At 42.6% G+C, this 21115-nt stretch overlaps 1 protein-coding gene across 2 annotated transcripts; it reads right to left on the reverse strand.

The window, feature by feature from the left end:
* Positions 1-4371: 4371 nt before the first annotated feature.
* Positions 4372-20125, reverse strand: ppp1r8a (protein phosphatase 1, regulatory subunit 8a). Of its 2 annotated transcripts, XM_017721426.2 has the most exons (7): positions 20020-20125; positions 18953-19013; positions 12682-12835; positions 11510-11724; positions 9838-9982; positions 6748-6812; positions 4375-5361 (listed from the first exon to the last, which is right to left on the reverse strand). In XM_017721426.2, the coding sequence occupies exons 1-7, from the start codon at positions 20067-20069 to the stop codon at positions 5005-5007; spliced, it is 1047 nt and encodes a 348-aa protein (XP_017576915.1). In that variant the 5' UTR covers positions 20070-20125; the 3' UTR covers positions 4375-5004. The 2 variants fall into 2 exon arrangements, with proteins under 2 accessions (XP_037392970.1, XP_017576915.1); XM_037537073.1 differs by lacking the exon at positions 12682-12835 and having other exon boundaries at positions 4372-5361; positions 20020-20069.
* Between the last annotated feature and the right edge of the window lie 990 nt (positions 20126-21115).

A 21115-nucleotide genomic window follows, 5' to 3' on the forward strand; every position in this document is an offset into this window, starting at 1 on the left:
CTGTGGGTCTGAAAGGACGTGTAGCTGATCAAGAAGAACCTCACTGAGAAAAGGAGACGGACACATCAAACAAAGAAGCTGAGTGATGGACTGACCACCCCAGAGTCCAGACCTCAGCACCACTGAATGGGTTTGATTAGTTCAGAAAACCAACCAGCTTCTCAGACTGAGCTTTGGAGGCGAGTCTGCAGGTTCTCTGAGGAGCTGAAAGTGAAGCTCCTGAAAGTTAAAGAGTAACAAACCAAACACTGAAAAATGTGATATTTATTTTAAAACTTTGAGTAATTCGCTTTTAAATATACAAATTTTTTCCCCTTGAAAATCAGTTTGTACTTAACGGCTATTGTGACGGGAATTTAACTAAAGAAGCAAAAGCAATGAAAACATTGACACCGACCACTTCTGTGGTCCTGGATATCAACAGTCCTAATTCAGCAACACAGGATTATGAGTGCTTTAAACTGCATTCAATAAGACACGAAGCGCCCTCTAGTGGAAGAGAAACCCTTTGCAGCAGTGCAGTTTCAAGTGATGTATTATTTCAAGAGTAATATCTCTTGAGCAGCCTCAAGTATCTCAAAACACAACAAATCAAAAAGCCAGAAATCCCCCTAAGCAACACTACGGAGTCCACACGGAATTCCTAAAGCCCAGTAAGCTTTCATTCGCCTCGTTATCTCAGGATAAATTACAACTAATGCACGTCAAAACTGGCAGAAAGAGGGAGAAACATCAGGAACGCGAAGTGCCACAAGGGAATAAGCACCACCAGTACTGCAAGGACATCACAGCTTATGGTGAGGAACCCTGTTTATGATCTTATTGAATTACTATTATTTTCCCAAATTGATTTCCCCTCCTGCTTTTGGTAACGGGTGCATTTTTCAAATATGCTTGCATGCTTAGTTTTCCATTACATATAGCGCCACATAGCCGGAGTGTCTGTCTATTCCTGAAAAAATATCATGATGTCAACACAAAACCACACAAACTCCACTGGCCACTTTATCGGAAACCTCAATCTGACATGAGCGTGCGTCTGGCTGTAGCCCATCTGTTGCTGAACGGTTTACCAGCACCCTCCACTCTATCCATCAGTGGAAAAGGACCACCATAGGACCACCACTGACCAGTAGGTGGGTCATTATAAGCACAGTTGACACTGACATAGTATTGTGTGTACCTCTGGTACGAGCGCCCCTGACACAACGTATAGTCTGTCTACCACTACACATCAATCAGGAGTAACATCCTGACCACCTCCTTGTTTCTATGTTCACTGTCCACTTCATCAGCTCCACTTACTGTATAGCTGCTCTCTGTAGTTCTACAGTTACAGACTGTAGTCCATCTGTTTCTCTGATACTCTGTTACCCTGTTCTTCAGTGGTCAGGACCCCCATGGACCCTCACAGAGCAGGTACTATTTGGGTGGTGGGTCATCCTCAGCTCTGCAGGAACATTGACGTGGTGGTGGTGTGTTAGTGTGTGTTGCGCTGGTGCGAGTGGATCAGACACAGCAGCGCTGCTGGAGTTTTTAAACACTGCGTCCACTCACTGTCCACTCTGTTAGACACTCCTGCCTTGTCGGTCCACCTTGTAGATGTAAAGTCAGAGGCGACAGCTCATCTGCTGCTGCACAGTTTGTGTTGGTCGTCCTCTAGTCCTTCATCAGTGGTCACAGGACGCTGCCCGCAGGACGCTGCCCACAGGACGCTGCCCACAGGACGCTGCTGGATGGATATTTTTGTCTGCCAATATACAAAGTTATATATAAAAGATAAATCTCCCAAAGATGCCTCAGAAGAGACGCATCAGAAACGTGAGGTGCCACAAGGGAATAAGCACCATCGCTTCTGCAAGGACATCACAGCTTAAAGTAAGGAACCCAGTTTATTAAATAAATATCAAACAAACGCAGAGGAACTCCTCTGGTCATTTTCCTCAGTCCTTTTCACACACGTCAGGCAGGAAACACCATTCCAGATATAAAAATATAAAACACACAAATAAACCTTGCACTACAGTTTTACGTCTCGTCGCGTCCCCGTAACACACGTCGCTCCCATCCCGTAGCCTCAAACGGAGAGAGAGCAGCTTCTCCTGTTCCTGCATCATTACAGTGTTTCCTTAACCTCTAGGGTAGTTACAGTGCTGGAGATATTCCAGAAAACTACAATTCATGTAAGTAGTCTAGCAAACTTAGTGATCCGATATTAGAACTGAACCTATAATGACCTTCCCTCGGAGATCTGAAGGGGAACTCCACCGATTTTTCCCATTTTTTGCATGAATAAATGGTTAAGATGTAAAGACTGTCATTCACAGCGGTTTGGAGTGAAATAAGTCAGAACTGTTCACAGTGGTGGTGATAGGAACCAGACGTCCACCTCTCAGTCACGGGCTGGAGGTTAGGGAACCGGCCCTGTGACCGGAAGGTCGCCGGTTCGATCCCCAGCGCCGACAGTCCATGACTGAGGTGTCCTTGAGAAACACACCTAACCCCCAACTGCTCCCCGGGTGCTGTGGATAGGGCTGCCCACCACTCCGGGCAAGTGTGCTCACTGCCCCCTAGTGTGTGTGTGCGTGCTCACTAGTGTGTATGTGGTGTTCCACTTCACTGATGGGTTAAATGCGGAGGTGAAATTTCCCCGTTTGTGGAACTAATAAGGGTCACAAACTTAAAAGCTCCTCACATGAAATGGTTCTGAATTCACCGAGATGCTGTTTTACGAGAGTTGAGAACGAATTTGTCGTAAAATACACGTATTTCTCATCTGTTAATGGTGAGAGGTACACGCAAGGTGCTGTGAGGCAAAATGGTCCCAAATAAAACTTCCTTTTACAGATTTACACGATCAATATTCCATATAAAACTCAGGTTCACTGGCCACTCCAGATAAATCAGATCTTTACATTTGTGCTGTTGACCCTGCAACCCCTGCGGCCGGATTCACGAAAGCTTTGGCGAGAAAAGGTCTGCGAAGGTTCTTAAGACAAACGCTGATGAGTTCATAAGATTGGGCCTCGTTCTCCAGTATCTCCCCAAGTTTGATCTTAAGTGTGTTCTTTGAAAGGTCCTAAGAAAGAGTCTACGTCAGGTTCACGACGTGTTCTTAAAGCGCAGAACCGTCCAGACCTTTGTGCTCCTGAGTGTGAGGAGACTGTTCTCACCTAAGAACACACCCCAGATATGAGAACCATGGAGAGTCAGAATCTGCGTGAAAACGGGTTTTAAGAAGAAAATTATTCTGAAGACTGTTTGGTGGACGAGGCCCAGTGCCCTGAAATGCAATTCTCGAAAAAAGAGCTTAAGTTCGGAAATATTCATTGTTTTCTTATGTGGGCTACGCTGCATTTTACCCCCTACCGTAAACTTGTTTTAACGGAGTGGATTAAAGTAAATAACGAAATAACAGAGCAAAGTGGAAGGAAAACATCAAACCAAGCTCTTAAAACATTTTATCAAACGAGAACTAGAGGTGATGGTGGAAAAAAACAGCCAACAGGGAAAAAATCTTCATCTGAAAATATTTGATAACTGTGGGGTGACGGACGAGGATGAGGAGCAGCAGAGGCAGCGTCCGAGATTAATTTAGGTGCTGACCCTGTCAACTCTTACAGCCGGAGACGAGTGCGAGTCGTAAAGATAAGAAAACATTTCAGAACATAGTATTTTTAAAGAGTAACACCTGTTCTAAGAATTACGGGTAACACTTTACCGCAGGGTACAGCTCATAAGCCCAAACGACGCCGGCACGACACCTACATAAGCTTGTCATTACAACTGACACAGACCTACATAAATGTTTATGAATGCTCATCCCAACAGGCGTCAGCGGTCATAAAATCTCCTTCAGCTAACTGTGATCAAAACTGGCAAATGTAACCTTTATAGCAAACGATGCCTGCCTGAATAAGCAATTATTAACATTGATGTAGGTCTATGTCAGTTGTAATGACAAGCTTATGCAGGTGTCGTGCAGCCTTGTGAATCCTACCCTACAGTAAACTGTAACAAAATTATTCTTAAGAAAATAGTTAAGAAAAGATAATTCTTAAGAATTCTTTGAGGAATAACACACACACACACACACACCCACCCACACACTTTCTAAGCTGCTTATCCTTCTGGGTCGCAGGGGGAGTTGGAGCCTTTCCCAGTCAATAAACGGAAGGCAGGAAACACCCTGGACAGGCCGCCAGTCCATCACAAGGCAGACAGACAGACAGACATATACATTCACACACAGTTGTGTCCAGCTGGCCTGACTGCATGTCTTCGAACTGTAGGAGGAAACCGGAGAACCCGGAGGAAACCCACACGGACATGGGGAGAACATGCAAACTCCACACAGTGAGGACGCTGGAGAGGACACCCGGCCGGGGAATCGAACCCAGGCCCTTTTTGCTACCCACTGCACCACCGTGCCGCCCAAAGAACAATTTCTTGTCATTTTTTTCTTAGGCATGAAAAGAAAGCATCATTTACGAAGAATCACGTTCTCAAAACACTCGTGAATCCAGCCCCTGGTTCCCATCAACACCACTGTGAAGAATCTCTACAATCAACCATTTCACATGAAACCACCTGCAACAGCTTTAACATCTCAATGACTAAACTGCAGAAATTCTGAAAAAATTTGAAGAATTCCCCTTTCAAATCACCAACAAGAGGAACTCCATCCATTAACAGATGTGTGAATAAATAAAGTTAACTCGACCTCACAGTGAGTCCTGCTAGGACCGCCTTGCCAGGTTAGCGTGGCAGCTGTGTAAACGTAGGTTTACATGTTTAACACCGTCTCGGTAATCCTGCAATTGCAAAGACCCTCCCCTTCTGGCCTCCACGGTCCCTCTGGAGACACCACCGTCTCTTCTCAATACGTTTTTAAAACCAAGCAGCTGAAAAGCTCTATACATATGAACACTATGGACACTGAAATCATACGTGTCATATACATGTCCTGGGAAGGTCTGTTGCCATGGCGTCCAATGGCACAAACTAGATGAGCAAAGAGGGAGTGGGCTTCTTGCCAGGCCACGCCTCTTTGGCGTATTTTTTCTTGCGAGGCTCGTTGAGCGGTTCGGCCGTGTAGGGTCCCGGGGCAGGGGTGGGGTTCAGGATGGCGGGGGGCTGCACCGTAGTCGGGGAGAGGTCCACCTCTGGGGCCGGGTTGGGGAAGGGAAGCGGTAGCCCACCCAGCATGGCAGAGCCTTGGGATCCGGCCCCCTGGTTTCCTGCCTCGTGGCTGGTGGGGGGCAGGTCGCCGTAAAGCCCTGCGCTGAGGGGGAAGTTCTGCATCCGCCGCACCACACTGTCCTCCAAGCTGAGGGTGCTATGGCTCTCCAGCTTCTTCTTCTGCGGTAGAACAGATGAAAACAGAGGGTGACCAAAGTGCAGGGTTGAACGCAGCTGTAGTGAAGGGGACGTCCGCTGATTTTCAAAATTTCAACATAATTAAATAGTTAAGATGTAAATAAGGTCATTCAGAGCGGTTTGCGCAGAGCGTGCCAGGACTGTTCACACAGTGGTGGTGACAGGAACCGGACGTCCACCTCTAGAAGCTGTAAAATGGTTATGAATTCACTGCCTGAAGACTGAGATAAGATGTGATGTAGCTTCACTGGTGGTTTTGGATAGTAAATGTCTACATCTGTGTTGTAGTCATGGCGATCCCTGGTTCCTATCACCACCACTGTAAAGACACCTGAACCACTTCACACCAAACCGCTCTGAATCACTGTTTACATCTAAACCACTGAATTATGCAGAAATTTGGAAAATCTGCAGAATTCCCGTTTAATAATACCATAATGGGTGTGCCGATATCGCTACTGTGATTAATTACATAGCAACACTGTTTTCGAACACCGAACAGCTGATTTAAGTGACTTAATTTATTTATCATTTTTATAATTGATTTGATTATTTCTGCATTTTTCAGATGTAACTGTGTGCATACAGTTATCTTTCATTTAAAAATTCAATCTTGTGACGCATATTATGTACCTTGAAATTTACTTTAAATATCATTGGGTTTATTATCATCCACTCTTGCAGTTGTAGTGACCCTGAATGACAACTGGTCAGGGCAGGGTAACACCCACTGCTCCACCTCTAGCAGTCTGAAGCTGATCTGTCTCGACTCTGAGCCAAAGTCCAAACCCCATTTCACCTCTCGCCTCTACCTCTGAGCTCCACCCCTCCGTTTTGTCTGTTCATGTCTCCGATTCTTGTTGAGATTGAGGAGGTAGGGCGAAGCGTTGGGCCTCCAAACGGAGGATTTTCAGAGACTACAAACAGAGGTGGAAGGTGAAAATTCGAACAAGAATCTGGAGAATCTCTGACTTCAGCTTCATATCACTGAAGAATTAGGGGGTGGGTGATAATAAATAACTGCCCCCCTCTTTGAAGGCGTATGATGCCTAAATGTAACTAAAGCCCAGCAGTGAGGAGCTGAACTTTCCCCTCCTCTGCTGTCCCTGCAGACGGGCAGGGTCGCCTACAGAGCGGCGCTAGTAGCTGTTAATGAAGTGATGCTCTTTTATTAGAGGGTCTCATTTCAGAGGGAAGATCTCAACCACTACTTCATGTCTCTCAGCTCCAAGGGGCAACACTCCAAAACAAAGGGTAGTGGTAAAAATAAGAAACGGGATTGGGCCTAAATTTGACCACAGAACGGTTATTTCTGGCCCCACAGGATTTTTGATAATTAGGCCGTTCTTTTATTTATTTAAGTTTTACCTTAAGAGGAACGACTGCGGTTTGCACCATGTTTCTGAAGCGTCCTACAGACGGGTCCACATCCTCTGAGAACACACAGAGCATAAAAGGAAGTGATCTCGATCAGCAACAAGCCAGAACACGAACAGGATGGAATTAGGAAGATCAGGCACATCTGAAGATCACATCACATCACAGCAGCAGCCAGAAAAATAATAATTAAGAATGTAACAGTGTGTGTTCAATTGTGTGTAGCCTTTAATCTTGTGGACAAACTGTGAAGATAAAAAGTCCTTGCCCCATACTGGGACACAACTAGAGTCTCAGGGGTGGGAACTAAACTGACTGCAATAAATGAAATAAATGCATTTTTTGATAATCTATGAAATTAGGCAATTCTTTAATAGTGATTAAAATACTGCTGAATTAATATTCCACCATTCATTTAGCCTGTGCTAAATAAATTTAGTAGTTTATTAGGTCCACCTCACTTTATCAGAAACACCTAGCACACACCTCCAGTATACAGCACTGTGAAAAAGTTTTCGTCCCCTTCTCAAATTCTTCTGTTTTTTGCGTATTGCAGAAATGTTTCAGGTCATCAAACTGCATTTAAAATACTGATGTGGAACAAAGTCAGTAAAAATCTACCTTGTCTGGTCTGGAAAGGGTTACAAAGCCATTGCTGAGGCTCTGGGACTCCAGAGAACAGCAGTGTGAGCCATTATCCACAAACAGAGAAATCTCAGAACAGCGGTGAACCTTCTCAGGAGTGGACGACCTACCAACATTTCACCAAGAGTGCATCAACGATTCATTCAGGAGGTCACAAAAGAACCCAGACGAACATCTCAAGAACTGCAGGCCTCACTTGACTCAGTTCAAGGTCAATGTAGACAATTCCACAACAAGAAAGACACGGGGCAACAATGGCATCCATGCGAGAGCTGTAACTCGCAAACCACTGCTGACCAAAAAGAACAAAAAAGCTTGTCTCGCATTTGCCCAAAAACATCTAGACGACCCCCCCAAGACTTTCGGGATAATATTCTGTGGACTGATCAGTCAAAGGTGGAACTTTCTGGAAGAAGTAGTTCCCATAACATCTGGCGTAAAGCTAACCCCAGATTCCACCATAAGAAGATGATAAGAACAGTGAGACATGGTGGTGGTAGTGTGATGGTCTGAGGATGCTTTGTTTCTACAGGACTTGGACGACTCATTGTAACTGATTGAACCAAGAATTCTGCTATCTTTAAGAAAACCTTAAGGAGAATGTCTGCCCGTCAGTTTGTGACCCAAGACTCAAGCGCAGTTGCGTCATGTGCATCAATCTGCAGCACACAAGTGCACCTCTGAATGGCTTAAACGAAAAAAAAAAGCTGCAGAGTGAAAGTCCTGACCTGAATCCCACTGACATGCTCTCGTAAGACATTATATGTACAAAAACCCTCCAGTGCTGCCAAAATTCCTTCACAGTGATGTAAAAGACCACAAGTCATTGCAAATGTTTGATTGCAGTTGTTACTGCCGAGGGTGGCACCACCAGTTATCAGATTTGGTGGGGCAATTACTCTTTCACATGAGTGATATTCACTCATCCATCCAAATCATCAAATTCAGGTGTTCCAATCACTTCCATGGCCACCTGTGATCGGACACCACCTGTGCAACAAGTCCAGTCGTGAAATTTCCTCACTAGTAAATATTCCACAGTCAACTGTCAGTGGGATTATAACAAAGTGGAAGCGATTGGGAACGACAGCAACTCAGCCACGAAGTGGTCGGCCACGTAAAATGACAGAGCGGTCAGCGGATGCTGAGGGGCATAGTGCGCAGAGGTCACCGACTTCCTGCAGAGTCAATCACTACAGACCTCCAAACTTCATGTGGCCTTCAGATCAGCTCAAGAACAGTGTAGAGAGCTTCATGGAACGGGTTTCCATGGCCGAGCAGCTGCATCCAAGCCTAACATCACCAAGCGCAATGCAAAGCGTGGAATGCAGTGGTGTAAAGCGCCGCCACTGGACTCTAGAGTAGTGAAGACGTGTTCTCTGGAGTGACCAATCACGCTTCTCCGTCTGGAAATCTGATGGACGAGTCTGGGTTTGGCGGTTGCCAGGAGACGGTACTTGTCTGACTGCATTGTGCTGAGTGTAAAGTTTGGTGGAGGGGGGATCATGGTGTGGGGCTGTTTTTCAGGAGTTGGGCTCGGCCCCTTAGTTCCGTGAAAGGAACTCTTAAAGCTTTAGCACCAAGAGATTTTGGACAATTTCATGTTCCCAACTTTGTGGGAACAGTTTGGGGACGGCCCCTTCCTGCTCCAACATGACTGAGCACCAGTGCACAAAGCAGGTCCATAAAGACGTGGATGAGCCAGTTTGGTGTAGAAGAACTTGACCGGCCTGCACAGAGTCCTGACCTCAACCTGATAGAACACCTTTGGGATGAAATAGAGTGGAGACTGTGAGCCAGGCCTTCTCGTCCAACATCAGTGTCTGACTTCACAAATGTGCTTCTGGAAGAACGGTCAGAAATTCCCATAAACACTCCTAACCCTTGTGGAAAGCCTTCCCAGAAGAGTTGAAGCTGTTATAGCTGCAAAGGGTGGGCCGACATCACATTAAACCCTATGGATTAAGAACGGGACGTCACTCAAGTTCATATGCGAGTGAAGCCAGACGACCAAATACTTTTGGTAATATAGTGTAGGTTCTGAATAAAGCTTTATCTTCAATAAATGGAACGATCCCTTAAAAGCTGCATTTTCTGTTGTCTTTCCATTAAAATTGGATGATCTGAAACAATTAAATGTGACAAATTAGCAAAAATAGAAAAAAATCAAATGGGGCAAATACTTTTTCACAGCACTGTAAATGCTATAATCTCCAGCTGCACACCTACAAGGCCTGAGTGAGGAAGGGACTTCTAATGTCACCAGTAAGCGTACACAGTTGGTACCTTATATGGTCTTACGGTGGTCCCTGTCCACTGATGGACATCTGATAGATCATGTAGATGTAACTACACCTGCGCTGTGCACCTGTGTGGTAGGTGATTCTGATAAAATGGCCAACAAGTGAATGTCCAAGAATGTATGTATACACACACCTGGGTTAATGATCTCCTCCTTTTCGCTGAAGGACACTCGAGAGTTTCTCCTTTTCCTCTTGGGTCTCTGGATGTCCAGGTTGCCCTCCTCAATGGCGAGGGTGGAGATACGCTTGTTGTGGGCCGTGTTGAACTCCGTCAGGTTCTGGACCGGAGAGTTAACAGAACTGACAAACCACCAAAACTGGACAGGACTCCCACGACACATCAACAAACACATCCACCCAAACTCGCTCTCTTAGGCCCAGTCCCACTTCAGCCCTCACCCCCAACACTTAGCCCTTGGCGTGTTCACGTCTGGGTGTAGGGTGTCCAGATTCCTGTTGAGAGAGGGTGAAGTGTTTGGCCTACTAAACCCTCCGAACTGAGGTTTTTCAGAAACTCCAAACAGAGAGATATGAGGAAAGGAAGGATGGAGCACAAGAGACCAAAGAAACCCACAAATAATCATTCAATTATCTTAATGTCGTTTCAGTGTATTATGGGCCTTCTCTTTATCCATCCATCCATCCATCCATCCTTTTTCTAAGCTCTTCCTCAGGGTCACGGGGGGTGCTGGAGCCTATCCCAGCAGTCATCGGGTGGAAGGCAGGATACACGCTGGACAGGCCGCCAGTCCATCGCAGGACAGACAGACAGACACAGACAGTCACTCACACCTAGGGGCAATTTAGCATGTCCAATTGGCCTGACTGCATGTCTTTGGACTGTGGGAGGAAACCGGAGAACCCGGAGGAAACCCACGCAGACACGGGGAGAACATGCAGACTCCACACAGAGAGGACCCCGGTCACCCGGCCTCCCTTCTCTTTATAATAAGCATAAAAATCATTAGCAGTATGTTTTTGTACATAGCTGGCTAAATCTCCTGTCTCCTGTGGTGCAGCAGTTACTTTCTGGCACCTCAGACGTCAGAAATGCTGCTCCATTTAAGGTGGAACAGGAAAATTCAAACGAGAAGCTGGTGAATATCTGACTTCAGCTTCACATCACTGAAGAATGGGGGGGTGAAAATAAATAATTGCCCCCCCTCTTTGAAGGCGTATGATCCCTAAATGTAACTAAAGCCCAGCAGTGAGGAGCTGAACTTTCCCCTCCTCTGCTGTCCCTGCAGACGGGCAGGGTCGCCTACAGAGCGGCGCTGGTAGCTGTTAATGAAGTGATGCTCTTTTATTAGAGGATCTCATTTCAGAGGAGAAGATCTCAACCACTGCCCTGTAGCTCAGGAACAAGGGGAAACACAGGGGTAGTGGTAAAAATAAGAAATGGGACTGGATGATCTCCGAAATCCCACTGAAAGAGCCGTGAGAGCAGCGACGCCCGACACGCTCAGTCCAGTCTGGGATGAGTTTGACTGTGGTGTTGATGTCGTCCGTACAGCTGGAGGAGGTTCAGACTGAGACCTTGTACAGTTACATAATAAACTTCATGCTCATTTAAACCGTTTACAGCTCCCTGCACTGATCTGTGAAGATTTACAAGAGAAATCAATCGTTTTGAAATCAGATGAGTCTCTTTGAATCACCCTTTTGCCTCTAAATATCTTCTGATTTTGATTACGTCACTGTGCACCTGCAGACGACAGCCACGTTACACTCAAACTTTATTTATTACACTGTAATACATCATGATAATCTCTCAGATCACCCACCACACACAGAATCAACCTTACATCGAGTTCAGTCTCCTCTTCAGGGAGCCCCAGCAGCCCTTTCAGCTCTTCATCCTCCACCCCGCCGTCTCCTGTGGCAGCACTGGGCTGCGTCTGGGGCTTCTCCCTCAGCGTGTACACCCGCGTGGACGCCCCGAACGACATGGTGGAGTCGATGGGCACCTGCTGAGGTTTATGGGGCTCCAGACGGATTCTGCCCAAAAAGGTGCCATGAGCTGGAAGGAGGAGAAATGCAGCCACCACTGACGTGTAATACAAACAAATCAAACGTACACAAGTACATTTCCCCCTGCCGTAAATATAGTGGATGAGTCAAAGCATGTTTGGTGTCTGAAGCCCTGAAGCTACAAGGCTGATGGAAGACACCACAAACCTGAGCTTAATAGCTCAAGAACAAAACAAACTCCATCATTCTGCTATCCAATTTGTGACCATCGGCTATTTAAATATGCGCATATTTTGAAAGATAGGTGGAATTTCCCTTTACTGACTGGTCCTGTTAAATTAAAAGTTAAATTAAAGAAATAAATAAAATTAAATACATAAATGCTACGACTCACCCCCAGATACATAAAACACAAACATTTTACCTCAAAATAAACAAATAAATGCCATACCTCACTTCCAAATAAATAAATAAATAAATACATTAATTAATGCCATACCTCACTCCCAAATAAATAAATAAATAAATTAATAAATACCATACCTCATTTCCAAATAAATAAATAAATAAATACATTAATTAATTAATTAATGCCATACCTCGCTTCCAAATAAATAAACAAATAAATGCCATATCTCACTAGCAAAAAACAAAAATGAACAAATAAATAATTAGATGCCAAACTCTCTTCAAATAAATAAATAAACAAACATTAAAAGAAGCAAACTTCAGACATCAAACATGTCTCAGTTGATGGGCTACATTTGGGCCAAGGGGGGTAAAATTGTGAAAATGAGATTTTTTTGCTGAACCGCTCCTCCAAAGTAAACATAAGAGCCTTTCTAGACACTCAAACATCACATCTTTCCAGAGTTTGTGACCAACTGCAAACGACTGAAGGTGAAGCTGATGGGCCCTCAGGAGCAGAGCAGGAGAAGCGATCAGTCAGTGGATTCTCTAGACAGGGTTTCTGTTTCTAAACGTCCTCCTCGGCGGAGACACTCACTGCTGTTGAGGTCGATGAGAAAGACCCTCTTGAGGTGCCGGTGGTAGACGAGCGCCGCGTGCACACGCGAGCACGACTGGTGGTCTATCGTGAAGTCACAGTGGTCCGGGTTCCTCCCAAACAGGTAGAACTTCTTCTCGTCAATGATGAGTTTCTGTAAATGGAGAAGATTGAATGCTCTGATTCAGGTGGGATATCAGACGACATGAGACGCATGACGACGACTTACAGACCACAACAAAACCTTCTGAGCTTCAGCCACTCGTCCTCAGTGAGATCAGCCCCTCCAGAACAGAGCTTCTGAGTTAGTGGGACCGCTGACGTATTTCAGCGGATACGTGGACCTCGGTTAAGTACTTTGCTATTTTAAGCTTGTATCAGTTCCATGAAGCCTTGATGACACAGAGATGATCACTTCTGCCAGCCTGGCTTCAGCTGAAGACAAAGCAGCTCCTGGACGCTCTGCAGGACAGCAGGATGGTTTTGTTTGCCTCTCTGACCTCAAACGAAACGAAAGGTGAAGATTTTCTCTTTTTCACCGTGAAACAAATTTAACTTGATTTATTCAGTTTAATGGACGCTGTTGCATTTATTACCAACATAATCCACGACCTCTTTTTTAAATAAACAAATAACGTGCTCGTTATTTTTAAATAAAAGCTAAAAGAGCTTTACGAGTCGGATGTAGAAATATGGAGTATGGAGAAATATCACTACAGGCACAAACAAACAGTGACTTTGCTTAAAAAACTACTTTCTCCTTTGTTTGTAATCAGGAGTGAATGAGGAACTTTTAAATCAAGCTGACGAAATAATTCAGGCCTGCAGGCAACAGAGTACCTTGCCTCCAATTAAATAAATAAAATAAACGCCATACCTCGCCTCCAATTAAATAAATAAATAAATAAATAAACGCCATACCTCGCCTCCAATTAAATAAATAAATAAATACATTAAAAAACGCCATACCTCGCCTCCAATTAAATAAATAAATAAACGCCATACCTCGCCTCCAATTAAATAAATAAATAAACGCCATACCTCGCCTCCAAATAAATAAATAAACGCCATACCTCGCCTCCAATTAAATAAATACATAAATAAATAAATGCCATACCTCGCCTCCAATTAAATAAACAAATAAATAAATAAATAAACGCCATACCTCGCCTCCAATTAAATAAATAAATAAATAAATAAACGCCATACCTCGCCTCCAATTAAATAAATAAATAAACGCCATACCTCGCCTCCAATTAAATAAATAAATAAATGCCATACCTCGCCTCCAATTAAATAAATAAATAAATGCCATACCTCGCCTCCAATTAAATAAATAAATAAATAAACGCCATACCTCGCCTCCAATTAAATAAATAAATAAATGCCATACCTCGCCTCCAATTAAATAAATAAATAAATAAATGCCATACCTCGCCTCCAATTAAATAAATAAATAAATAAATGCCATACCTCGCCTCCAATTAAATAAATAAATAAATAAACGCCATACCTCGCCTCCAATTAAATAAATAAATAAATGCCATACCTCGCCTCCAATTAAATAAATAAATAAATAAACGCCATACCTCGCCTCCAATTAAATAAATAAAATAAACGCCATACCTCGCCTCCAATTAAATAAATAAATAAATAAATGCCATACCTCGCCTCCAATTAAATAAATAAATAAATAAATGCCATACCTCGCCTCCAATTAAATAAATAAATAAACGCCATACCTCGCCTCCAATTAAATAAATAAATAAATAAATAAACGCCATACCTCGCCTCCAATTAAATAAATAAATAAACGCCATACCTCGCCTCCAATTAAATAAATACATAAATAAATAAATGCCATACCTCGCCTCCAATTAAATAAATAAATAAATAAATAAACGCCATACCTCGCCTCCAATTAAATAAATAAATAAATAAATAAACGCCATACCTCGCCTCCAATTAAATAAATAAATAAACGCCATACCTCGCCTCCAATTAAATAAATAAATAAATGCCATACCTCGCCTCCAATTAAATAAATAAATAAATGCCATACCTCGCCTCCAATTAAATAAATAAATAAATAAACGCCATACCTCGCCTCCAATTAAATAAATAAATAAATGCCATACCTCGCCTCCAATTAAATAAATAAATAAATAAATGCCATACCTCGCCTCCAATTAAATAAATAAATAAATAAATGCCATACCTCGCCTCCAATTAAATAAATAAATAAATAAATGCCATACCTCGCCTCCAATTAAATAAATAAATAAATAAACGCCATACCTCGCCTCCAATTAAATAAATAAATGCCATACCTCGCCTCCAATTAAATAAATAAATAAATAAATGCCATACCTCGCCTCCAATTAAATTAAAAAATAAATGCCATACCTCGCCTCCAATTAAATAAATAAATAAATAAACGCCATACCTCGCCTCCAATTAAATAAATAAATAAACGCCATACCTCGCCTCCAAATAAATAAATAAACGCCATACCTCGCCTCCAATTAAATAAAGAAACGCCATACCTCGCCTCCAATTAAATAAATACATAAATAAATAAATGCCATACCTCGCCTCCAATTAAATAAATAAATAAATAAATAAATAAATAAACGCCATACCTCGCCTCCAATTAAATAAATAAATAAATGCCATACCTCGCCTCCAATTAAATAAATAAATAAATGCCATACCTGGCCTCCAATTAAATAAATAAATAAATAAATGCCATACCTCGCCTCCAATTAAATAAATACATAAATAAATAAATGCCATACCTCGCCTCCAATTAAATAAATAAATAAATGCCATACCTCGCCTCCAATTAAATAAATAAATAAATAAATGCCATACCTCGCCTCCAATTAAATAAATAAATAAATAAATGCCATACCTCGCCTCCAATTAAATAAATAAATAAATAAACGCCATACCTCGCCTCCAATTAAATAAATAAATGCCATACCTCGCCTCCAATTAAATAAATAAATAAATAAATAAATGCCATACCTCGCCTCCAATTAAATTAAAAAATAAATGCCATACCTCGCCTCCAATTAAATAAATAAATAAATAAATAAACGCCATGCCTCGCCTCCAATTAAATAAATAAATAAACGCCATACCTCGCCTCCAAATAAATAAATAAACGCCATACCTCGCCTCCAATTAAATAAAGAAACGCCATACCTCGCCTCCAATTAAATAAATACATAAATAAATAAATGCCATACCTCGCCTCCAATTAAATAAATAAATAAATAAATAAATAAATAAACGCCATACCTCGCCTCCAATTAAATAAATAAATAAATGCCATACCTCGCCTCCAATTAAATAAATAAATAAATGCCATACCTGGCCTCCAATTAAATAAATAAATAAATAAATAAATGCCATACCTCGCCTCCAATTAAATAAATACATAAATAAATAAATGCCATACCTCGCCTCCAATTAAATAAATAAATAAATGCCATACCTCGCCTCCAATTAAATAAATAAATAAATAAATGCCATACCTCGCCTCCAATTAAATAAATAAATAAATAAATGCCATACCTCGCCTCCAATTAAATAAATAAATAAATAAACGCCATACCTCGCCTCCAATTAAATAAATAAATGCCATACCTCGCCTCCAATTAAATAAATAAATAAATAAATAAATGCCATACCTCGCCTCCAATTAAATTAAAAAATAAATGCCATACCTCGCCTCCAATTAAATAAATAAATAAATAAACGCCATACCTCGCCTCCAATTAAATAAATAAATGCCATACCTCGCCTCCAATTAAATAAATAAATAAATAAATGCCATACCTCGCCTCCAATTAAATAAATAAATAAATAAATAAATAAACGCCATACCTCGCCTCCAATTAAATTAAAAAATAAACGCCATACCTCGCCTCCAATTAAATAAATAAATAAATAAACGCCATACCTCGCCTCCAATTAAATAAATAAATAAATAAACGCCATACCTCGCCTCCAATTAAATAAATAAATAAATGCCATACCTCACCTCCAATTAAATAAATAAATAAATGCCATACCTCACCTCCAATTAAATAAATAAATAAATGCCATACCTCGCCTCCAATTAAATAAATAAATAAATAAATGCCATACCTCGCCTCCAATTAAATAAATAAATAAATGCCATACCTGTGAGGATTTGATTGGGCATTATTGAGGTCAGGTACTGATGCTGGATGGCCTAATGGTGGGGGGCTTTATAGCCCTCTAGCCCACCGTAGGGGACCATATGCGGCTCTGGAGTGTCTCATTCTGGTGATCAGTGTGTTTATTTGCCAATTGTACAAGCTGGGTCAGCAACGGGTGACCTTAAAGGGACAATTCAGCCTAAATAACGCCGAGTTAAAGAGCTGCGTTTTCAGGTGTTTATTAAAATTGAGCTCGACTGTCCAATAAAAGCTGAACTGAGCTCCGCAGCTTAGAAGCCGAAGAACTGAAAGAGCCTCTCCACGTTTTCTGTGTTTTACTGCAGATCTGAGATCAGATTATACGTAGAACTGGCTCTGAAGTAGCGACGCTTTCGCATAGACTACATCGAAAAGGACTCGAAGCTTTGAAAACCAGTGCACTTTACTGACACCTGGTGGTTAAAAACAATAACAGCGGCTATTAATCTGCTAAACCTCTTCCCATATAACTCTGCCCTACATAGCCCTTCACAGTGAAGGTGAGGGCTTCATAGCTTCTTATCCACCAGGGGATGTTTTGGTTTGTCCGTCTGAATTTACATGATCAGAGCGTAAGGCTAATTATTCAGTAACTGCATGAAATAATTTAATTTTTTATTTTATTTAATTATTTATTGCAAAAGCCCCTCAAATGAACAGAACATGTGTTTTATGATCTCCACATATCACTACACGCTCAAAATTTACTGCTGAAAGCCAAAAATCTCGGCCGCTCTTTGTGTTGTTCTCTAAAAGTGATGTTTCCAGAGCAGATCACTGAAGAGACGCCGTCTGTTTATAGTTTAGAGCCCAGATTTGGGGAAAAACGGCTCGACTTTCAGTAGAAAAACAAACTGAGTTCAGCTTCTTTTATTATAAGGGTTTAAAATGACATCACCGTCTATTAGACTGGAGAGAAGAGCTACAGCCTCACACGACGCCCAGCTTCTGAATGGAGCTTATGGAGTATGAACGTTATGGAGAACAGGACCAAGTGCGGTTTGGGACCACCGGTGGTCTCAAGGAGTTGAAGAGGATAAGTGAAAGCTAAAGTAAGATGTAAGTGCTGGATTTCGCCATGAAACCATGAAAAGATGAAAACCGGCACCAGCCCATTTCTGTTGAATCAGTTCCCAAAGCAGGTCACGTGGTTTTTTTACCAAACAAAGCTTCGGTCGTCATCGGTCAGGTGTGTTTTTGGAATGTGAACCCAGCACTGATACAGTGCTTTAAAGTAAACGGAGGTGCTTTCCTGCCATCAAGCGTAGCGTCATTACTAATATGTACAGATGTGAAATACTAACCGTGCCTGGCCTCCTCCTGAATTAGTCAGCTAGTCAACAGAAAGGAGCGTCCAGTCTTTAAGCCAGGCTCTCTCACTCTGGCGCAGGAGCGTCAACCACTAAAAGGGCCATATTAAAAACCCCTGGGCCAGAGAACATCTGGCTTATTTTCTTTTTAATTAACATTTGGCTACAAACCAAACTGACCACTATTCATAAAGTACAGGTACTTGTAGGACAGCTCGGGGGGCAGTCGTGGGCTGGAGGTTAGGGGACTGGCCCTGTGACCGGAAGGTCGCCCATTCGATCCCCTTGGCTGACAGTCCATGACTGAGGTGTCCTTGAGCAAGACACCTAACCCCCAACTGCTCCCCGGGCGCCGTGGATAGGGCTGCCCACCGTCCCGGGCAAGTGTGCTCACTGTCCCCTAGTGTGTGTGTGTTCACTTGTGTGCATGCATGTGGGTGTTTCACTGCACGGACGGGTGAGTGTGTTGGCCTGCAGGCCTCACGTCTGACGCATGGGCTCTAGAGACCCCTAAGGCACTGATGTACTGAACGGCTAAACTTTTCATTTTGGCCAGACTGCCCCTTTAATAAAGCAGCTGAATTCACTAATCACTGTGGATGTCTTGGGCATGTACTGCAAGACGGACGACCGGCCTTTTCCGATCTCACCGCCTGCCGGCTCAGAGGGCACGTAACCAGGTCAGTGCCACTCTGTAGAACGTGACCGACTCATTTTATGGATCTTTACCTCTATCAGCTTGTCTCCTTTAACCACGTCCAAATGTAGCCCGGCGGGTGGTTTTCCTGCCCTGAAGCCAAACAGAAAAGAAGTTAAAACAAATAAGCATCAGAAAAAAATAGTTTTGTTGTCCATAGAGGCGAAACTCCACTCATTTCTCAAAAATTCTATAGAATTAAATGACTAGACTCTAAATCTACTGTTCACAGTGGTGGTGATGGGAACCAGACGTCCAACAGAAAGTTATCACATGAAATGGTTATGAATACACCGCCTGATGTCAAAGATGTTGTTTTGTGATCATTTTGAAAGATTTCGCCTTAAAACATGCTTTTCATGGCGAAGGGATACATGCAGGGCATTAAGAGGTAAAATAGTACCCTTAACCCCCCCCCCCCCCCCCCCCCCATTATCATCATCATCATTGCATTAATAAACTCTGAGGACATGTAGGTTCACTGCTGGTTCTGGACAGTAAAGAAATCTGAGCATCCATCAATAAAAACCATTTCACAGCAAACCACTCTGACTGGGTTTACATGTCAAGGACAGAGTTATTGAGAAATTTTGAAGATTTGGTGGATTTTCCCCTTTAGGCACCCATTTAGGGAGCTCTTCACCAACCTGTACGTTGGCTAGAAACAAACTTCCACGTTTGTTTATATGCAAACCAGCTTTGTAGAAGCTGCTCATTCGAATTTTCCGTTCCACCTTAAATGGTGCAGCTGTTCCACTCTAGCGCAGGTGAGTCACAGGCGCCAGAGCGCGACTGCCGCACCATTTAAGGTGGAACGGAAAGTTAAAAAAATAAGCTGGTGAATAAAAAGCCAAGTTCAGCCTGGTCGCTTTATTTATTCATATGACAGCATGAATGAAGCACAGGCGCTGCAGAAGCAGCCAGCTGACGAGCCAAGCAGCTAAACAGCTACGATGCGGATTAATGCACCACTGTAGGGGCTTATAACACTCCCAGTGCGAACCGCAACTGCAGTTATAACTACATATATTCATACAGAGCCCCAACACGACGTCTTCGCTGCTTATAACGGACACACTGTCCTAATGTCCAGGCTTACCATGACGGGCAGTCGAACTGGGAGGTGATTTTGCTTGGATTCGCCGCCATCTTGGCTGGCTTGGGCTCATGAGCGGCGCGAATGGGCGGGGCCACCCGCTGGCTTTCTGGGAAGTGTAGTTTCTAGAGCATTCTTTGTAGTTCAGCTGAGTTTGAGTCAAGTAAGGTCAAGCGAGGAGGCTTCTGTCATTCCATCCCTATACAAGTACACAGTGAAGGTACATTCATCCAGGAACCACACAAATATCACTCCAGTAAAAGTACTTGAGTAAAAGTACTAAAGTATTTCCCTTCAAATGTACTTAAGTATAAAGTAAAAGTACTAAAAGAGGAATTCTGGCTCTGATGTCCTGTTATCATTTTTATAACCAGACTGGCTTCATGAACTCATTTCAGGTGAAAGTCCTCCAGCGTCTCTCTTGGTAAACCAGTCTTTTAATAGAAGGTCATTAATTAGTGACGCTGACGTCTATTAAAATGATCAGAAGCACAAAACACTGAAGGTAAACAGTTTCCATCAGGGAGAACCGAGTGGCTCTGAAATCACTTTTTACACACAAGCAAAGTTTCAGTTTCAGATTTATTTACAACTTAGTTCCAAGTTTAAGTTGAATAAAAACTGGCTTTAAACTCAGGATCACAGATGAGCTCCTTTACTATGTTGATCTGTAGGCGTCTGTTCATAAACATAAACCAGCCCAAACTCATTTACTATAAAATGAACTGGTGTTTGTAGAAATTCAGAAAAAAGCCGCGTCAGTCTCGACTGCATATGTGGACATATTTCTATATTGAGCTCTATTTACACAAAGTTAGGTTAGTTCATCATTTATGTTGAACAGACTCTCCCAAAGTTTTACGCTGCTGCGCTGACGTTGAACCGCGTGCTGCACTGGGTCGGTATGACCAACAGGTCAAAACCAGCTCTAAACAAAGTGACCGCTGGGCCCTGATTGGTGCTCTGGCTTTGCGCTTCTTTCGTTTTGACATGTTACGTTTTTATACACACAGAAACCAAAAGGAACGACAGATTTCTCAAAATGTAGGAGGGAAAAGTCGGATATTAGACTCTGAAATGTAGTGGAGTGAAAGGAGAA

This window comes from Pygocentrus nattereri, chromosome 1 (genome assembly GCF_015220715.1).
Source record: "Pygocentrus nattereri isolate fPygNat1 chromosome 1, fPygNat1.pri, whole genome shotgun sequence".
In the NCBI taxonomy this organism is placed as follows: domain Eukaryota; kingdom Metazoa; phylum Chordata; class Actinopteri; order Characiformes; family Serrasalmidae; genus Pygocentrus; species Pygocentrus nattereri.

What these genes read in the sequence shown, in the direction of transcription:
- ppp1r8a (XM_017721426.2), bottom strand. Translation starts at nt 20,069, where the DNA reads ATGGCGGCGAATCCAAGCAAAATCACCTCCCAGTTCGACTGCCCGTCA. An exon ending in CAGTTCGACTGCCCGTCATG is followed by an intron (nt 19,014 to 20,019) that starts GTAAGCCTGGAC and finishes GTTTGGCTTCAG; the next exon opens with GGCAGGAAAACCACCCGCCG. An exon ending in AAGAGGAGACTGAACTCGAT is followed by an intron (nt 9,983 to 11,509) that starts GTAAGGTTGATT and finishes TCTCCGGTCCAG; the next exon opens with AACCTGACGGAGTTCAACAC.